Source organism: Mus caroli, unplaced genomic scaffold, assembly GCF_978045245.1.
Source record: "Mus caroli unplaced genomic scaffold, Mus_caroli_1 scaffold_2, whole genome shotgun sequence".
Classification (NCBI taxonomy): Eukaryota; Metazoa; Chordata; class Mammalia; order Rodentia; family Muridae; genus Mus; species Mus caroli.
In genome coordinates, this window is record NW_028227257.1 from 100,637,198 (window position 1) to 100,658,249 (window position 21,052).

Here is a 21,052-nt window from a genome sequence, read left to right on the forward strand (position 1 = left end):
AAAATCCTCTGTCTTCTCTTTTAGAAATGTCCCCTAAACCTTAGATGTGGATCTTGTTTAGTAGATGTATCAGTTAGGGTTGGGCTCTGCAACTATCTTACTTTGATTGGTTTTGGTCTTCGGCAATGGTCTTCAATTGCTGCGAGGAGAAGTTTTCTTGACAAAGGGCAAGGAATACAGTTCTATCAGAAGATTTGGAGCAGGGGTCTTCTTTCTCATTTGAGAAAGAACATCTGATGTTTGTCTTTCTGGGTTACCCCACTTAGTTTCTTTTCTAGCTGCTATGTTGTATACTTCACCAGACTGTACATTTATTCAGACACACCAGAAGAAGGCATCAAACTCCATTACCGATGGATCTGAGCCACCATGTGGTGGCTGGGATTTGAACTCAGGACCTCTGGAAGAGCAGCCAATGCTCTTAACCCCTGAGCCATCGCTCCAGCCCCTGTACATTTCTTCTTTGCTGCATTATCACAGATGTTTACGAGGGCAGACTCCATGCTATCATCAGAGGAGCCAGGCTTAACCTTCCTCTACCTTCCAATGTCTTCCTCACTTTCCCATGAGCCTTCACCGAACCTACCTTGAAGCTGTTCAGATTCCCACTAACTCTACATGAGGACTTTTGGTTTCCACGAATGCCACTCCAAAGCTAATGTCGGTGCTTTTGGTTACGGCAGCATCTCACGTCTGGGTACAAAATCCAACAAGAGCATAAACTATCTCCAAATGAGTATACCAAACAGTAACTAGTGTTCATGGACCTACAATTTTGCCAATTTTTGGCAGGAACTACTTATATTAATGTGGTATCACCTCCCCAGGTGCGGTTGGACTTAACTGAAAGCTGGAAAGAACATTCAGTATAACTGGCTCCCAGGATCGGCAATGTGGTGCAGTCTACTGCACAGGGATATATCTAGAGCCGGAGGCCATAAGCTTCTCTTTTCCATGGCTCATTCTCCCAAGGCTCATCTTTCTCTTCCAGAACAGTAGGTGAGACCCAGTGAACATGCATCTAATGAGAATAACATGAAATCACACGACATTATCTTGTCATAATTGTGACAGTAGCAGGCTCTCACCTCCACTTTCCCTGTCCCTCTGCAGCCATAGATACACAAGCAGTTGCAGAGGGAAGACTTAAATTCCTTTAAAAATATATACTTATACGAACTCACAAGTGCAGGTGCCTATAAAGGCATAAGACAGACGGCATCAGATCCCCTGGAACTGGAGTTACAGGTGGTTGTGACCCATCCAGTGTGGATGGCAGAAAGTGACGCTGGGTCCTCTGAAAGGGTAGCGAGTGCTCTTAACCACTGAGCCATCTCTCCCAACCCCAAACTCCAGGTCTGAATGAAAAAAATAACTAAGTTTCAGAAGAGAAAATGGGGGGTACTGTTGGACTCATATTCAGAAAACAGTTTGCTATAGAAAGAGAAAAAAATAACTGCATAAGGACATTGATTTTAGGGATATATTCCTTATTCCCGATGATCAAATTATAGAAAAAAAAACCTTAAAACTCTGTATTATTTCATGTTCCTCTGTGACTAAATATATGTCTAAATGGAGATATAACTATAATCTTTGTTTCTTACATATTCTTGCCAAACAAAACCATACTAAATTCAGGATTATAATAAATTCATGTACCTATTTCTACTCAAGGAGAACTTTATTTTCATAAAAAAGTAATTGTCAAGCTGAAGGCTTTGTATGGATAAAGTTCTCTTTTGATTTTTTTATTTCTAAAGTCATATATACATAAACATCATATACATTACAGAGTACTATGTGATATTTCAAATGATGTGTACATTATTTAAGTCAGGTTAAATGTATACTTCCTATTGTTTACTTTGTTAAAATATTTAAAATTATTTTTATCATTTCTTTTTAAATATGCAGTGCATGGCCTAGTAACTCCAGTGTGTGTACTTTCTCACACTACTATGACTGTAACTCAGGTCTCATCTGTGACCTGCTCCTTTTCCCTGTCAGTACTGGGGATTCAGAGCCTCATGTCAGCCAGTTAAGTGCTCAGACATCTCACCTCCTCCTGCCTCTTTCCTTTTTCCCAGCCTAGAGTAGATACCAGTCTCAATTTCTACAGGACCAACTTTTTTTTTTTTCTTTTTAAATCCCACATGACATACTTACGTAAAAACTTCTGGTAGTCATTCCCACAACTCAAGATAAACAACCAGAAACTACTTAACTTTTTTTGGCAATAAGTATGAAATCTCAGATAAGCCACTTTAAAACCCCACAGACAGGCTGTGAAGAGCTTACTGTGTACAGGAGGTTTATCTAGTATTGGACCAGAATATTTTGAAGATGCCTTAATGTTTCTTGTTTGAACAAGAAACAGGAAGTTGGCAGTTGGCACCACCTCTCAAAAGTGCTCTCTTTTTATTATAGGTACGAGATGTCATGTCAAGGTCATGAAATATAGATATCCACACTTCCTGATTCTGTCTTTTAGACAAGTCACAGTTAAATGTCACTCCATTACTAATCTCTTGGCTGGAACTGCTCATTTCCTTCTACCAAAGATACTGCCTAGTCTAAAGTGTTTTCATAAATGACTGTCTTAAAGTATTTCCAATATCTAGCAATTGAATATTTACTCTATTCCAGATTTGATGCCTTTCAGAATTACATCAAGTTGAAAGTCAGTTGGCTACCACACATCAATTAGAATCTAACATTCTGAACGTTTCACAAAGCAATTAGAGTTTAGTTTGAATATATTTTGTTTGAGATATACATGCTATAATAGTAAATCAACTCATTTAATTTAGAGTTCATAGTAAGAAAAAAACGGGGTTGGAGAGATGGCTTGGTTGGGAAAGCATTTGCTGCCAGGCATGGAGACCTATGTTTGATTCCCAACATCAATGTGGTGCCCTATGCATACAATCCCAGATCTAGGGAGACAAGTATGTCCCTAGAATTCAGTAGCCAGCCACGTTAGCTGAGACTACAAAGCTCCAGCTTCAGTGAGACACATGGCCCCCAAAATAAGGTGGCCAATAACATAAGGAGACACTCAGTGACACACCTGTGGTCTCGAATGCACACACACATATGGACACACAAACGCACACCATAAACAGTAATTGTCTTAATTTGTTTCCTTTGCAAGGACTATCTTCTTTAGAGGCTGAGTCTTACACTGTAGACCAGGCTAGCCTGGAACTCACTATGTATTCCTTCACAGGTTCACCTTGAACTTGTGACACACTTCCTGCCTTAGCTTATCATGTGCTGAAATAACAGGCATGAGCCATCTCACTTAAATAAGGCTTTGAAAGAGTTTATATTTCACAAGAATATTTTTCTAAATATAAAATAATAAAGCCCGGTAGTGATGGCACATCACTTTAGTCCTAGCATTCAGGAGACAGAGGAGGGAATCTCTAAGTGTGAGTCCAGCCTGGTTACAGAGAGAGTTCCAGGACAGCCAGGGTTACACAGAGAGACCCTGTCTTTAAAAAAAAAAAAAACCCTATAAAACAAGTATTGGTGATCTGCTAATGTCTACCCTCTTCCAGCCTCAGTCAGCACCCTCAGCCTTGTGCCACAGCCTTACAGGTACAGACTCACACACAGAGATAAATTTTTAAAAATTAAAGAAATTTTATTATCGGTTCTTTTGATTCCTTTTTCTAATTGAACAAGGAAGGATGGTAAAATAAGTGTAACTGTGATGAGATTTTAGATGAGAAAATAATAAAAATATCAATGTTTAATATTCATCATTTGAATACTTTTCTGTTCTTAAATAAGGCAGGAAGGAAAGAATGCGTGCCTGACACTGCATCCATTCTAAGGTTCAGCCCAGGAGGATCTGACTCTGTTGATTTGAATGAGGATGTATAGCAGAGGCCAGCAGAGGTACCCGCATGAGGATGTATAGCAGAGGCCAGCAGAGGTACCCGCATGAGGATGCATAGCAGAGGCCAGCAGAGGTACCCACATGGATGCATAGCAGAGGCCAGTAGAGGGACCCGCATGGATGCATAGCAGAGGCCAGTAGAGGTCCCCGCATGGATGCTTCACACCCACGGCCAGCACATCCAAGGAGATGGAGCCCAGAGCAGAGGTGAGCATGATTTCCCCAAGGATTTCTGAAAGCAAGCTGGGCAGCTGGGCAGTGAGCAATGCAGCTTTGCCACCAAGGTAGGCACTGATAGCAAGGGAAGGGCTCTCCTTCTCACATCATGCCAGAATGTCATCCACTGAGAGCCCGGTGGAGAAGCAGGTTTGCCTTCACGTGGAAAACTGCAATGTTCCTCATTGCCATCTCAACTTGTCCTCGTGTGCAGAGCTCTGAATAAACATTACTTCTCTTTGAATGCCTGTATTTTATATATATTAATAAGTAATACTGGTATAATCTCTGGCCAAATATGAATCTAGATATTCACAACTGAGGTTTAAGTAATGACCCTAATTATTCTAACTGTGCCCACGCACGCTGTTATATGCTTGTGAGTCTAACTTAGAATCTGCTTTATAATACTTAAAGGTGTTTATGGTTTTTTTTTTTAAATAATATCTTTGGGCTGTAGAGATAATAGAAGGAACCATGAATCATGAATTCATGGACTTACTAAGCAATTACCTCACAAACAGTGTTTAGCGTGGTTGGCCTTGTTTTTAATCACGTAATCGCTTCCTAAAAAGGAATGGTACAGCATGTACTTCAATCTGAGGAGCTGCCCATTGTTGGTGTATCATTCAGTAGACAAACCTTCAAAAATAATCTCAGGGTTTCTTCTGTGCCTTCTTTGGGAAGGCTCTTGGCACAGCATCCTTGAGCTATGAACAATATGCATCTCTGAGAACATCACTCTCATCAGGCACATGGGAATTTAAAATCACTTTTGGTGTTCTGGATAACATTCACTAATGTTCCTTATAACCTCATATGCTCTAGGTCTCCATCTTTAATCTAACAACTTCACCCAAACCAAAAGACATGGGTGGACTTTTCTGACTGCAGTAAATGACACTCAAATTCTGACAGCAGAAATGGGCACTGCTAAGCATACCTTACATTAAAAGATGCCTGTATTTTTTCAGCGCCCTTCACGACTCACTCTATATAGCATGGTGGCTTGAACATGGTAACTTCCCAATAAACCCAGGAAAGAAAAAGAACACCAATGATGAGATTCCCTTTATCTATATGCTAAGTGATTGGTCTGTTGGCTCAGCCTAGTATGCCAGTTGTTAGACCAATGATTTTGATATCAAAACTTGAAATTCTTATTCTGTTAGAAATAACCCAAAATTGGTTTAAAACCTGAATAGCTAAGATTGTCAATGCTTGCATTAGTTCCTATTTGTTTGGAATATCTGGCTTACATGTTTGCCATCACCATCATAATCAGCTTGTTAAACTGCTGAATAATTTGACTAACAATATTTTTCTTCAATTTTTCTTTATTCACTTACTTACCCATCATAGCCCCTCTCCTTCTCCTTGCAGCCTTACCCTTACAAATCCCTCCCCGACCAATGTCTACTCCCCTTCCCCTCCCTTGGCTACCACCCCACCCTGGGACATCCAGTCCCAGCAGGACTAGGCACATCCTCTCCCACTGAGGGCCAACTGAGGGCCAATAAGGCAGTTCAGGTAGGGGGAAGGGGACCCAATTGCAGGGAACAGAGACTGAGACAGCCCCAGTTCTACTTGTTAGGGGAACCACATGAACACCAAGCTGCATATTTGCTACAAACATGTAAAAGGTCTAGGTCCAGGTTCTGCCTGCTCCCTGATTTGGTGGTCCAGTACCCATGAGCCCCCGTGGTCCCAGGTTAATTGACTCGGGGTCCTTGAACCCTCTATCTTGTTCAATTTTATCCCCCCACACTTTCACAAACTCCCTGAGCTCCACCTGACATTTTGCTGTACATCTCTGCATCTGCCTCCATCCACTGCTGGATGAAGCTTCTCAGAGGACAGGTATGCTAGGCTCCTGTCTGCAAGCACAGCAGAGCATCATTAATAGTGTCAGTGGCTGGCTTTCTCACATAGGATATATCTCAAGTTGGGGCAGTCACAGATGGCCATTCCCTCAGTCTCTGTTTTGTCTTTTCCCCTGCACATCTTGTAGGCAAGACAAAATCTGGGTTGAAGATTTTGTGGGTGGGTTGATGCCCTCCTCTGGAGGTCCTGCCTAGCTATAGGAGGTGGCCACTTCAGTCTCTGTATCCCCCTGTGGTAGGAATCTCAGCTAGGCTCACACCCATAGACTTTGTATCTCCTCCCCCAGCCCAGGCCTCCAACTGGTCCCAGAGATGCTCTCTACCTATTTCCATTCTTAATCCCGGCCCCTCCCATCGCCCCCCGACCTATTTTACCTCAAGACCCAGCTATACCACTCCTGGGCATATACCCAAACAATGCCCCTCAGGGACACTGGACCCCAGCCACAAACTGGAAACAACCTAGATTTTCCTCATCTGAAGAATGGATGAAGAAAATATGATACATCTGCTGGATGGAATACTATTTAACAATTAAAAACAAAGATATCATCAATGTTGCAGGTAACTTGAGACTATCCATCCTGAGTGAGGTAACTCAAAGCCAGAAAGACAGGTATGGTATGTATTCACTTGTAAGTGGACATTAGCCATAAAGTGCAGAAAAACCAATAACCACGCTACAATTCACAGACACAAAGAAACTGGGTAAAACGGAGGCCCCAAGGGAGGATGTGTGAATCTTACTGAGAAAGGGAAACAAAAATAGTCCTCAGAGGTGGATGGAGGGGTGGGTCTGGGTAAAGAGGGGGCCAGGAAGGGGAGAACAGAGATAACAACCATATTTTAATATCTGTTCCTTTTCATTCGTCTTTTGAGGCACAGTCACTTGTAAGCCCAGGCTGGCTTCAAATTCCTGACACTCTTGCATCTACCTGTCTGATAACAAGATTATAGGCATGCATATGATACCTGGCTTCTTATCTGATCTTCATACTTTAACTGTACACTTTTTAGTAGAAGTTCAAACTGGCTTAACATGGGATCATAGCCCTGGATCTTTCTGAGCCCAAGAGTGATGTACTGCTGTGTCCTCGTGGTGGTGGAGACCGACCAGGGAGGGAAGGCCCAATAAGCCTTTCAGACTTCATTGGTTAGCCCTCAAACGTAATCCAAATTCTTCATGTCACAGCTCAAAAAATAAATTTAACATTTTAGGCAAAATAAATTCTTTATTGTTTTAATGGGGGTTTTTGTTTTTTTAGAGATCAACCTTTGCGTGATAGTTCAAATATTTATAAACTTTTTAGATACTCTTTCAAAGGATGCTAACCATTCCATTATTCCAAGCATTTTGACTAAAAATTTTCACACAAAGTAACACAATAGGAGTTGAAAATTACAAATACTAAAAGACTAATTTCTAATAACATTTGGTTGTTACTTTATACATTTATTTGACATATATAATACCAGATAGGAAACCCTTTTCTTTTTTTCTTTCAGAAAAACCATGAGTTTTCACTGGTTAAAACTGAATTAAAATCATTTATGCATGAGAAAAACAAATCTAAATCTCATTTGGAAAAACAAAAACCAGCTTATTCATTTCTATTCTATCCATTCAAGTCACAGGCCCCATTATCTTGACAATACTACTTAGTCTAAAAGACAGAAGAAACACCTTAAAGTAAGACATTTGGACAATGCAGAGAGTACATAGTGCTTACCACAAGGCACATAGCTATAATGCAATTACACCGCAGAGAGTACATAGTGTCTACCATAAGGCTCATAGCTATAATAAAATTACAATTGTTGGGGCAAAGCAACAAGGCTTACAGTGTAAGAACATGAAGTAGCTGTAGGTAACCTCATGAGATCTACCCTACTGCTTCTCAGTAGCCTCCTCAAGAATTAAGAGCAATTTTTACAATAGAGCCATTAGTCTCCTTGGAAGTGACCCCAGTGAAGAGCAGTGGAGGGACAAATCATGGGTTGCTTCAAGCTCTCAGAAGACGAATCTGTTATTGCACAGTAAATACCTCATGGAGGTCAGTGTTGTAGAAGCTAGCCTGAAGAAATAGGTCATTTATAAGTTGGTTATGTCTGAAATTCTTCAAGTTTTACAATTAACTCTACATAGGACATCAACTGGGCAAATATTGACATACAAATAAATACTAGGCTTTCAAATGGCCACTCTGATAGTTCAGAAAGGAGTCAGCAAAGTGCCTAAGTTTCTACGTTTGTTTTCTAAAATGTTTATGCATAGAACCGTAACCTGTACAGAAATGCACACTGTCCATTGTGTACAGTAGCCCAGCTCAGTAGAAAATATCTTCCATAGGACAAACACCACCGCCACCAGCATAAATCACTGACAGTGCCTACATTAGTTAATGGGATCCATCTCAACCCTAAAAAGAAGGAAAAATGAATATTAAACATTCTTTAAATACTATTTTGAAAGTTCTTTAAAACAAATGTGAAATTTATTCAAATAAATCCATATATGTGGCATAGATGTTTCTATCTCTATCTATCTATGTATCTATGTATCTATGTATCTATCTATCTATCACCTATCCATCCACTTAACATATATATACAATTTCCTGGGTGTTATACATTTTTGAAAGTTAATAATTTTACCCTAGGTTTTGAAAAGAAATTGTATGACTTGCTAAGACATAATATTTATAAAATATTTTCTTACTTTCCACAGCTGAAATTATATATCAACATTTTTCATATCACTGAATAAACACCTTCAGCTTTGAAAGTGTTGTACACATTATTATTCCTTGGTGTGTTCAATAAACATTGCTATTAATAAAAATATATATAATTTATAAAATACAGTTATAGCTATTATTGTAGTAAGTCACATAAAACAGTCCTTAATAAATTATGATTAGAAGTGGATCTATAGAATATCTGTTCAAATGACAAAAATAATAAGGTAAGGCATTAAAATTTTTTGACTAATTCTCAAATTCTTGCCCACACATTGTACATTTGAAATACAATTTAATTAATATTAAAGTAAGATTCTGGTCTATAGTCCAACTCCAGGATTTATTTACTATAATGACTTTCTATGTAAGAACACACTACAGGCAATTCTGTTCTTAAATTAAATTGTTTATACATATGGGTTGCATATGGTTTTCATACTGTAGGACAACTATGACATATTTTAAAAATAAAAGTTTAGCTAGTTAAAACAACTTCACTAAGAAAACAGACACTTATGAATCAAGTGTCAATGTGTACTATATCCAGTCCCATGAAGACATTACTAAACGTTACCGAATGCGTCCCGCTCAGTGGCTGTCCTGCTTAGGACCAGGTGCTTTACTTGAAGACACTGCTGCCAAAAGTCCACTTACAATTTCTCGTCTAATTTCCCCAACAATAGACTCTTTAATCTACAATGGAAAAAGAAAAATATGCATTGAACAATATGACCACGCTATTTTTCCTGTTTTCAGATAAAATACAGACTGCCTAATTGTTGCAGTCAGCTAAATCACAGAAGGCCAAGGTTTACATGTGACAAGCACAGAAGAGACACCTGGAAGGAAAGCCCACCCCCTATGTCACATCAGAGTCCTGTGTAGCACAACCAGCCAAAGGCATTACGAAAAATCACTTTACATCTTTTTTTTTTTTTTAAGACTGGGTTTCTCTGTGTAACTTTGGCTGTTCTGGACCTTGCTCTATAGACAGGCTGGCCTTGAACTCACAAAGACCATGCTGACTCTGTCTCCTGAGTACTGGGATTAAAGGCATGTGCCACCACTTCCTGGCTAACAGAATCCCAATTCTTTGGGAAGCGTATGATAGAGCTTCTCATAAGTGACTCCACACAGCAGCCTGCAGGACTAAATGTGAGGCTGGCAGGAAGTCAGCAGGTCTCATTCATGTTCTTAATGCTAAGAAAACCTGTAAGTGGCAAAGCAAGACTCGGGCAGAGATGATCTGCCTGTTTCTACCAACTATAAACAGAATATCTACACAAGTTTAACCTAACACACATTTTCAGTAGACAGAAAAAAATCTCATTTAGTGATACTTAAATTTTAAATATTATAACATACATCAAACAGCCCTTTGCTCTATGTTTTTTTTAGTGTTATGACGAACTTGTCGCCTGCTGCCCTTGTCTTCGGTCTCACTTAGGTAAGAACTTTCATCTTCTGTGGGGAAGTGGCTGAGTAAGTGTAGTGCTTACCATGCAAGCATGCGAATCTGAATCTGACCCCCAGAACCCATGGGAAAAACAAAACAAACAAAAACCAGGAAAGTAAACCCTGGGTTACATGTGCTTATACTTAGACACTGGGGAGGCAGAGCCAGGTGGCTCTCTGGAACTGAACTTGAGGTCAGTGAGAGACCCTGTCTCACAAAACAATGTACAAGTCTCTTGAGGATGCCATCTGAGGTTATCCTCTGGCATCCACATGCATGCACACATCCATGCACAAATAAACACCCATACATGCACATACACACACAGAATGTATACATCTCATTTTATGGCTGATAAATATCAGACCGATGGGCAGGCACCAATCCTGACACTATTACTAATACTCCGCTATACTTGTAGACAGTAACCTAGCTAGCATACCTGATCTCAGAGGCTGCACCCAACAGCCAATGGAAACAGAGCAGAGACTCACACCCAAACAGATGGAGCTTGGGGATTCTTACAGTTAGGAGAAAGACTGAGGGACCCAAAGAGGACAGCAAAGACCAACAAAGTTAACTATCTTGGACCCTTATGGGCTCCCACAGACTGAATCACCAACCAAAGTGCAACCACAGGCTGGACTTAGGCCCCCTGCACCTATGTAGTAGATGAGCAGCTTGGCCTTCATGTGAGCCCCCCAAACAACTGGAGCAGGGGCTGTCCCTGAGCCTGCTGCCTGCCTGCCTACCTGCCTGTTTGCCTGTAAGCCTTTGTCTGGCCTCAGTGGGAAAGAATGTGCCTAGTTCTGCAGCAACTTGAGGTGGGGGATGCATGGGATGGGGTGTTGAAAAAATGTAAAATCTCTAACAAACAAACAAACAGACAGACACAAAATCACATAGACATGAGGCAGCAATCACATCCAGATATCTAAATCCTACATAAATACTACATGCCTTCTTCCTCTCTTGCTTTCCAATGATATAGCTTCACCTCCAAATAGCTCTTAGTAAAGGCTTTTTTTTTATTAGATATTTTCTTTATATACATTTCAAATACTATCCCAAAAGTTCCTATACCCTCCCCCACCCTGCTTCCCTACCCACCCACTCCCACTTCTTGGCCCTGGCATTCCCCTGTACTGGGGCATATAAAGTTTGCAAGACCAAGGAGCCTCTTTCCAATGATGGCTGACTAGGCCATCTTCTGCTACATATGCAGCTAGAGACACGAGCTCTGGGGGTACTGGTTAGTTCATATTGTTGTTCCACCTATAGGGTTGCAGACCCCTTCAGCTCCTTGGGTGCTTTCTCTAGCTTCTCCATTGGGGGTGTGCATTTCCTGGAGTGAATTGATAATGCATTCCCAAATTAGCACTGTGCTACTCTCAACCAGCTCTTAAAAATTCTACATTTCCACAGTTTCCTGTCAGCCTCATCTATTTCCTAAAACATTCCTAAATACATCCTGAAAACACCTCAATTGGAGTTTTTCTCAAAATGGCTGTGCTATGGAAAAATGGTACATAACACATAGACTTCTATATGATTCTTCACAGAATCAGAATAGGGCTGGAGAGATGGCTCCATGGCAAAAGGCTAGGCTCATACAAAGGCAATAGAAACAAAACTGCCCTTTGCTATCGATCATCATCTGCCCTGCTGCACATGTAAACAATACCATCATTTGTGAACATTAAATAACAAAGGGTTTCAGATGTATTGTACTTTAGATCCATTTTAAGTAGGTATGAAACATGAAAATCAGAGTATTGTAGCCACAATACATAATGCAAATGCAGTATATAGAAAAAGAGCCATTGAAATTCTGTATTATACAAGATGTTAAGCAGTGTCTAATAAGACAACTTTATTACATCTCCTTTGTGCTTATCATTCAATTAAAAATGAATGCTAAACATTAAGGTAACACAGATATTTCTAGTATAGAGTATAATAAAGTATCTAAGAGCTTGGTATGTGTAGTCCCATCAGCATTTGGGAGGCTGAGACAGAAGGAGTATTTGAGAACTTGAAACCATCTTGAACAACACCATCTCAATAAAAAAGATAAGAAACAAATGAACATGAATCTCTACTGTCAAGTATATTTTACTGTAGATGATCATAGAAATGATACCACCTCAAAAATAATAAAAGAAAGATGGGGATGCTGGTGCATGCTTTAATCCTAGAATTTGGGCAGCAGAAGAAAATGGATCTCTGAGTTTGAGGCCAGCCTAATCTACAGAGAGAGTTCCAGGACAGACAGGTTACATACTGAGACCCTATCTCAAACACCAAAACCCAAACCAACCAACCAACCAACCAACCAACCAACCAACCAACCAACAGCAACATCAGTAAGAACAAGAACAAAAAAGAAAAAGAAAAGAAAAAAGAAAAAAGAAAAAGAAAGTGAAAACAGCACAATGCCTGTAATAAACCACTTCACAACAGAATTGTGAACAAATAAATTAGTTCTAATGTTTCCCATACTTTAGAGAAGACATGAGGGTTCAGAATAAGAAAATTCTAGACTGGCTAGTAAAAGGACTTCTGTGAGCACAATTTCCAACTAGACACTTTAAAAAAGACTGTTTATTGCAACACACAATGACTTGAAGATATGACATGTGAAGCTGAATCAACAAAGTGCCTAGAGCCCCAAAGCCAAGATCCTTAGATGGTCTCTAAAACATTCCAAAGGAATACATGAGAGGCTGTGTTTTCACCCAAACACATGTTTAAACATGTCAGAGCTACTGACAGTTGTAAACCAAGCCTAGAAGCTAAAATAAACACAGAAAACTTTTATGGAAAGTATGCCAATCTATGCTATTTATTCTTGACTGAATTTCCTCTGAAAATAGCACATTTTCGCGTATCCTATAAACCATCTTTTTATTCCTACACATACGTACATTCTAAAGTATCTATAAATGGTTTTTGGCCATGATCACACATATCACAAACGACTCTGACAAATTCTAAGGCAGTACTGTTTTGTTCCCAACTGGGATGTGGACACAATCTGAAAGGAGAAGACGCATCCTTGGTTTGACAAAAGTTTAAGTGGAGACTGTGTATTCACCACCGTGTGAAAGAACTCTGTGAGATGTTCTCCTTCCAAGGGGGATTCAGCTGATGACTCTTTACACCTCCCAGGGCGCAGTGATGGAGACAGAGGCCTGACAGATGGCATTGTTTTCATGCACCCAGGAGTGCAGTAAGGAAAAGAAAAGGTCCCTGAGAGTGCCTGCCAAACACACTTAATCCTCACCTGCAGAGCTGTTCTATCCAAGATCAGATCTTGCCTTCCTGAATGCTGGCTTTGTTAATGGGGTTAAGGGCCACAAATTTACTGGGAAGATAGAATCAAATTTTATTTCCTTGGTAACAAATACAGTAAGCTTAGCAACTTGAAATTTAGTACCATGGACATTTAAGGTTAAAGAATTACCAGCTGGAAATAAATGGAGTAAAAAAAAATCAGTATTTGAAATATTTTATAAACAAATTTTTAAACATAAAACCACCTTGCTGAGTTAGGATAACAATATGAACTGGGTTTTGAATTTGAGCTAGCAATGAACCAAGGTATCTATTCAAGTGTGATCTCAAAATACGTCAGAACGTTTGATTTGCTGTGCACATCAACATCCTTGCGCAGGGTAAGCCCTCCTCTGCAAGGGTGAACCCTACAGCACATCTCCTTCACGTGCTGCCACAGTCTGAGTTGAACGGCTTCTCTCAAACGCTTTAGTAACACATTCTGAAAAGTTTGTCAAACATTTGCCTTCCATGCCAATTTAAACGCTGACAAAGTATAACATCTTTCATATTTAATAGGCGATTCCTATAAATGATTAAGTAATTCCCTAGGACCAAGGCAGCACAATGCAAACAAATGGCTTCTTCTATAGTCTGTGCTACTGGCCAAAGAATCAATATGCTAGTCTAAGGCAAACACTTTCTTCCTAGGCAATTATTTGCAACATGGATCAGGCCAATAAACTTTTTAAAATAAAAACTCAGACATGCTTTAAAGGAGTAACTGTGCCAAATAAGCAATGGGAAGCCAAGTTTTCAGGGGAACTTCAAAGTAAAGCACATTAAGAGGAACGAAAGTATCAGAATTTAGTAGAAGAAAGGAGTTAGCAAACGTGTCAAGAGCAAACGCAGTTCAGGCTGAGTAACTACTTAATCTAACCCAAGTACAGACAAGTTCCTAGGAACGGGTCCCTGCTCATGCTCCTACTCAGGCATACCCGACTGAGGAAGCTGAATGCACACTTTGTGAAATGTTAGTCAGCCACAATCAACTTACAGAAATAATTCCATTTTCAGAACAAATAACTGTATAGAATTGAAGCCTTCCACTAGTCTGTAGTCAAGTCTGGAGAAGAAATAAAAAACACACACCCTGCACCTATACTGATTTTGAAAATGGTCACTTGTGTCAACATATCAGAAATCCTGGGTAACAATTTGCGTGTAACACAAATGACACATCTGTTTATTTGAATTTCATCCTCAAGATACATGGGTGGCCACAGAAAGCTGTCAGCTGAATCCAGGAACTTAGAACACAAAATATAAGCAACTTAAAAATCTCATAGAGGCAGGGGGAGGGGGAATGGGATAGGGGGCTTCTGAAAGGGAGACCTGAAAAGGGGAAAGCATTTGAAATGTAAAAAAGGAAAATATCCAATGAAAAAAATGCAGTGATAGATTGAAAAAGATGTCTAGCAGCAAGGTCAGTCCTGAGCACAAGGCACTCCACTCAGCCCTGGTACTGCAGCTGTGTCAGATTCCAGGCCATTCTTTCACCCCATCTTAGTACCCAGCAAGCTCCAGCCCTTCCAGGCCTGATCCACAAGCACAAGTCAAATGTTCCCTAGGTTAAGTACCATTTCTTCATTGTAGCATTATGTTTCCTGACTATGTTAACTATGTATAAACCATGCTACTGCTTGGACTAGTTTTATATTCTTTGTCCTTTTCCGTGTCACTGGTGAAGTTTGGAATGTCATCCTTCCAATCCTATTCTTCCCCAACAAGTCCTACAGGTTTTAGTGCATGTTTTCCCAGCACAGATACTTTCAGGAAGATATTATCATCTGTGTGTTCACAGCCGAGCCTAGTGCTTCTGTTAATGGACTTTCCACGATATTACTATGCAAGAAATGATGGTACCATATGTGTAGCCACTAATCTTAGGCCCCAGAGGACCAATGGCCCTTTTGACTATGCCAAGAATTGATTCTAAAAGTATCACATTTACAATTACATTGAAAATACAGTCTGAGAAATAGGCAGGCCTAATTTCTATGGCTTCGTTTGACTTACTTGGCTCCTAATGCATTAGTTCTTAAATAACTAATAAGATTTAGAAATCTGCATTTATGAGGTAAGAAATGTTGCATACTCTGTGTGTGTGTGTGCGCGCGCGCATGTGTGTGTGTGTGTGTGTGTGTGTGTGTGTGTGTGTGTGTGTGTGTAATGCTTTCATGGACTTTAAGAACCCCAAGTCTTCAAAATAAAAAGGCCCAAAAACCTGAAAACTTTTTCAGGGCCATTGTGCAAGTTTTTAATTTTTCTTGAGTTTTTTGGTCTTGTTTACCTCACTGTAATTTAAGGATTTCTTAGCCCACAGGTATTTTCTACTACCTTTGATGATTTGCGGGTTTCTCTTTGTTTTTCCTTTTGCTTGGGCAGTGCTGGGTGGGGGGATTCACATTCATGGCTTCACACATACTGCTGAGGGTCACACTCAGGGACCCATGCTTGCTCAGGGCCACCTTAGCTGGATTCACATTGTCACTAAGATACAGTTCAACCCCTAATGAGACCTTTAAAATATATATGTTGTTCTTTTTAATTAATAACATAAAATAAAAGGGTGTTTATCATCAGGAGTTTTAGGAGTGGTTGGAACGAAAAGTACACTTCCTCTTTGGAGACAAAACAGAAAAATATTCAACATATATAACCTATAGAGAACATTCAATGCATATAACCCACAGAGAGAGCAGGTCCAAGTCAATAGTCAATGTATATAACTTATGAGAGAGCAAGTCCAAGCCACTCTGAGGTTTATTCATGGTGCTTTTCTTTTGAAAGGGGATACACCAGTTTATAGTAATGGAACTCAATAGTAAAAACCATTATAATTTAAATCTGTAATGGTCCCAGAGGCTCTAATGCTGAAGGTTTGCTCCTCTATATAATGATACTCAGAGGTGCTGCTTTTGAGAAGTCAGTAAATTAGTCAGTCCCCAGAAGGGCCAGAGAAACGTAGAAGGCAGGGCCAGGCAGAAAGCAGCCAGGTCATTGGGCTCAGGATGGTGGAGGCTCTGTGTTATCCTGACCCTTCAGTCCCACCCTCTCTGTGCCCTGTTCTAGCCCAGCTGTCTCCCATGTTCTCTGTTTCACTATAGGCCCATGAACAACAGAACCAAGTGCTTTCAGGCTGAAACCTCGAGAGCACCAACAGAAAGAAACATCCCCCCCCCTTTTTTTTTAGCTTGCTCTTCTCAGGCATTTTCTCCCAGCAGTAGAAAGCTCACAGTCATTCTATACATTTCTCCATTAACTTGGACCCTGAGTGGTAACCTTCATACATGCTCGTGGCCCCTTGGGAACCCAGAACTCTGGTTAACACTTCAGGTTCTCATGTTCTCCTCATCCAGGGTAAAGCCCACTTCACACTGCAGTTGAGTCTATGAACAAATCACAATTTCTATGCTTCTCCAGCCATCAAAGGAAAAGAGAACAAATTCTTTACCATTATCAACCTCCTCCTTTTCCTCATGCCAATTGGAATTTTATCAAATGGCAGCTTCTAATTCTGGAAGAGGTCTAAATTGTAATTCTTTACTTTATGCATGTGGCAATGAGAGGTCTAAGGGCTTTCCCTTCTTTAAACTTTATGAACACCATTTCAGCGACAGTGGACAAAGCAGCGAGATGTCTGGCAGTCTCAAATCTGCAGAAATGCAGTCAATGGGAAAGCTGACCTAAAGCTTTCTACAAATTACTGTACATGGTGAAATCAAAGTCTAGCAAGAGAGCAGCCCCTGAATAACTCCCCCATGACACACATCTGCAGCTGACACGGGCTCAGCCTGGACCCACCTCTCGGATGACTTGCTGCAGTTCATCTTGCTCCACATTCCTGTGCATCTCCTCAGCTGCTGGCATCAGTGAGAGATCCTCTGGCTCTTCCTCCATGTGAGATGTAAGTCCCACCACTGGGGAGGCTTCCTCAGCTCCTCCAGCTTCTTCAGAACTCTCTAGATCTGGAGGTGTTTGCACAGAGCCTGTTCTAGAGGGGGCAGTTGGTGTCAGGGCCACAGAGGCTCGGAATATCTTCTTTCTCGCCACTAAGCGGGCTCTGGGTTTGTTCCCAGGTAGCCCTCTTGATCTTCTGTTGGTATGGGAGGGGCTGGAGCAGACAGAAGATGACTCTGATGTGGCTTGAGAGAAAACGGACTCGGAGCTCTCTCCAGGAGGAATTTCATACGCCATGTCTCCAAGGCCCAGGCCCAACTCAGACTTCAGGTATGATTGCTCCCGCATTAGCTCTGTGACCTGGAAGCCAAAACATTATTCTTCTCTCTCGCTATTATCACTGGCAATTAAGAAGGTTACATTCCCAGCTATCCTACTGTCCCAAATCACGAGGAATTTTAAAGGCATAATTCTATTTCATTAACTTATTAACTGGTCAATTTTATTCACACACACAAAATTAAATTCATAGTAATCTCAAGCTATACCTTGGAAATCTCAGACTGACAGTGAAGTGAAATTTTACTAGTTAACATAGAGATGTCTGGATTATTTCATGGAAGGGAAATTAGTGAAAACTAAAACAGCTACTCAGGATGTCTTGCCAATGAGTCCAAAATGCACTGAATACATCCTCAATTTGCAGGCCCTGTAAGGACCCAGCATCTGACAAGAAAGGACGCCTTGGAGTAGAGAGGAACTGTTCCCATGATGCATTATGTTCTTTTGGTTATAAAGACAAATCACCACGACAATGAAACTAGCTTTCTAGAGGCCCAAATTGGCACTGCACTTCAAAGTGGCAAACTCACTTCCAACTTATTTAACTTCTTAAAGTCTGCACTTTAACCAACCACGAGCTATTACAGCACCCTTCCCCGGGGACTTGAAGGAGAGGCTTACCGGCTCCATGACGTTCAGTGGAGACGGGCATGATAAGTTATCTACGCTCCTGCTGCCACACATCCCCTGAAAGGCAAGCACAGCGCAGGCTCACACACAGACGCATTTCCTCAAACTGCAAGTGCTCCTAATAATGACTCGACTACATATTTCCTTGAAATACATCTTTATGTCACAAGCACTGTAGTCAGCCACCCTGCAGTCCTAGGGCAGGATAAGGTTCAATCTTCAGCATCAAAACAAAACAACAAAGAAGAAGAAGAAGACCTCCTACCCCCCCCCCCCCAAATAAGTCATGGAAAAGAATTAAACTGAAAACAAAGGAAAACTTCAAAGGGGTCAGCTATTTACTTAAAACAGGGGCACGGGGGGGGGGGGGGGGGTAAAAGGAATAATTCGTTCTTTGGAGTTACAAGTAGAGACACAGGTTTAAAGCAGTCATCTTTTAGTTCACTAGAATTTCTCCTTCAAAACTAACCCTTTTGTGTTGATTTTTGTTTTTTCGATTACTGAAAATTATCAGTAAAATTTTCAATTACTGCTAAATATACTAAATGTGAAATTTATCAGACTGCACATAAAACTAATGTGCATGAAAGTTACTTGAACAGTATGCATGGTTCTAAAGCATTAAAACAAATGGGTAGAGTGAGGTACCCGGTCCTAAATCCCACATCATGAATAACCCTACTGCAGACTCTGGACCCCAACAGCATACCGGGAGCGCAGAGGGGCGGAAAGGTGACGGCACCCGCACTGCACGGAGCTGCTCATCCAGGCCCAGCAAGCGCTCCTCCAGCTGCATCTCCAGGTCCTGCAGTTCCATTCGGACAGAGTTCCGCAAACCCTGCAGCTGATCAACTTCATACCTGTCAAATTGGGACAAGCATAACTTTGGAAAAGTTGTAGCTGAATGATTTCTAGTCACCACACTTTTGAAAAAGTATGAATTAAGGAAAGGTACTGCAATCTTATAAGTTCAGAGAGCAACCCTGAAGTACTGACTAGGTCTTTGGTCCCCTGCACTCTCACCTCTCTGAAAAGCAGACTACTCAGTGTGGAGATAGGTCAGTGAACTTCACATGCCTGTTTCTTACCTACACTGCTTTACTACACATAGTTCAGAGTGTGGACAGAGCTGGCCTCTGAAGAAGCTATGCTTAAGGCCTGCTTCTCAGAAGAAAAGGCTCTGACTGTACTAAGACAACTGACTGTACTAACCTGTCCTCCTCTGTCATATGAGGGTACACCACGGTTTGCTGCCGCAGCATGGCCAGCTCCAAGTCCATCATCTGCGTTCTGAACAGATTCAGGCTCCGCCTCACGACTTGAAGCTCCTGGAAGGTATTCTGAAATGCAATATATCAATCAGAATTACACTTCAAAGTCACACACATTATTGCAACTCAACGATTTAAGGGGGAACTTACTTCATAAAGAGGTAGAACAGACGACTTCTGAGTACTGTATGGAGCAGCAGCAAGATCAGGTCCTCTCGTCATAGGATACTTCAAACAGATGAAACAGGATTAAAACCCAGGTCAAAGTGACTACTGCCAAGTTCTCTAAGGTGTTAAGGTAATGTAAGGCATGCATTATCATTTCTTTTTGAGCTAAGTCAAACCCACAATGATGTATATTATAACCAACAACAAAAGAAATTAGTCTCTACTGCTACTGATTATTCAATATTCTACGTCCAAATTACTGTTTGGGAGAAGACGTAAAGGAAAACATAACCATATACGTATGTGTGTATCTGTGTGTGTGTCTGTTTGTCTGAGTGAGTGTGTCCATGCACAAGGAAGTGTATGTTTACACAACTTCCTTCTTGCCTTGAGAACGTAAGTAGAGAAGCCAAACAGAGACCCAGAGATCTGTCAGCAAAAGCAAGGGGAGACTGCATCACACTGCTGTGGCTGGAGACAGCAGCAAGTGGCCCCCATCCACACTCTCAGTGAGACACACTCTACTGTTATAGGCAGGGAAGACAAAAGCCCACAAAGTCCTCATCTCAGTGTAAGGAAATGAACTGTGAAAAGGAGACTATGGGAGTATGCATTCGTGTGTGAATGTGAATGAGTGTGCATGCATGAGTGTGTGGACGTGAGTGTGTGTGTGTGGAGAGAGAGAGAGAGAGAGAGAGAGAGAGAGAGAGAGAGAGAGGAGCTGTATCATAAAAGCAAATGAAAATTCAGTAGGTAAATATGCCTGTAGCTGTAACATGTGACCTGAGCTTTAGACACTTATCAGGACTTTGCAGTTCATGAAACAAATGGCAAGGACAGAGCCCCACAGTTGGGAAACTGCAACAACAACAACAACAGCAACAACAACAACCAGCCAACCAACAACCAATCAACCAACCAACCATGTGATATGTGCAGACCACCCAAAGTTCAAGAATCCTGAGAACCCTGAAGGCCCTGCTGCCCAGTAGCACTGGAATACACACCTAAGCAGAGACTGTAGAGTTATCTGTCCACTGGGGTGAGGTGGGAAGTGGGGAGATTTATCAACTGAGTTACTGATAGGATATTCATGGCCAACAAACCACAGCTGGAATAGCTTGCCTGGAAAGGCACACTAGAGATGTACAGATAGAGATGGCTGTGACATCCCCCAGCCTCAAGGAAGTATAATC

At 41.0% G+C, this 21,052-nt stretch overlaps 1 protein-coding gene across 3 annotated transcripts in view; it reads right to left on the reverse strand.

Annotated features, from left to right (window-relative positions):
• Positions 1-7,047: 7,047 nt before the first annotated feature.
• Itprid2 (ITPR interacting domain containing 2) overlaps positions 7,048-21,052 on the reverse strand; it is an 84,205-nt gene continuing 70,200 nt past the window's right edge. For all 3 annotated transcript variants that reach the window (XM_085834739.1, XM_085834738.1, XM_021154138.3), the window contains 7 exons: positions 19,839-19,916; positions 19,630-19,757; positions 19,127-19,277; positions 18,409-18,474; positions 17,350-17,805; positions 9,325-9,443; positions 7,048-8,429 (listed from right to left, as the gene is read on the reverse strand). In XM_085834739.1, coding sequence (XP_085690865.1) covers positions 9,339-9,443; positions 17,350-17,805; positions 18,409-18,474; positions 19,127-19,277; positions 19,630-19,757; positions 19,839-19,916 — 984 coding nt within the window. In that variant the 3' untranslated portion in view covers positions 7,048-8,429; positions 9,325-9,338. The remainder of the gene's footprint in view (positions 8,430-9,324; positions 9,444-17,349; positions 17,806-18,408; positions 18,475-19,126; positions 19,278-19,629; positions 19,758-19,838; positions 19,917-21,052) is intronic.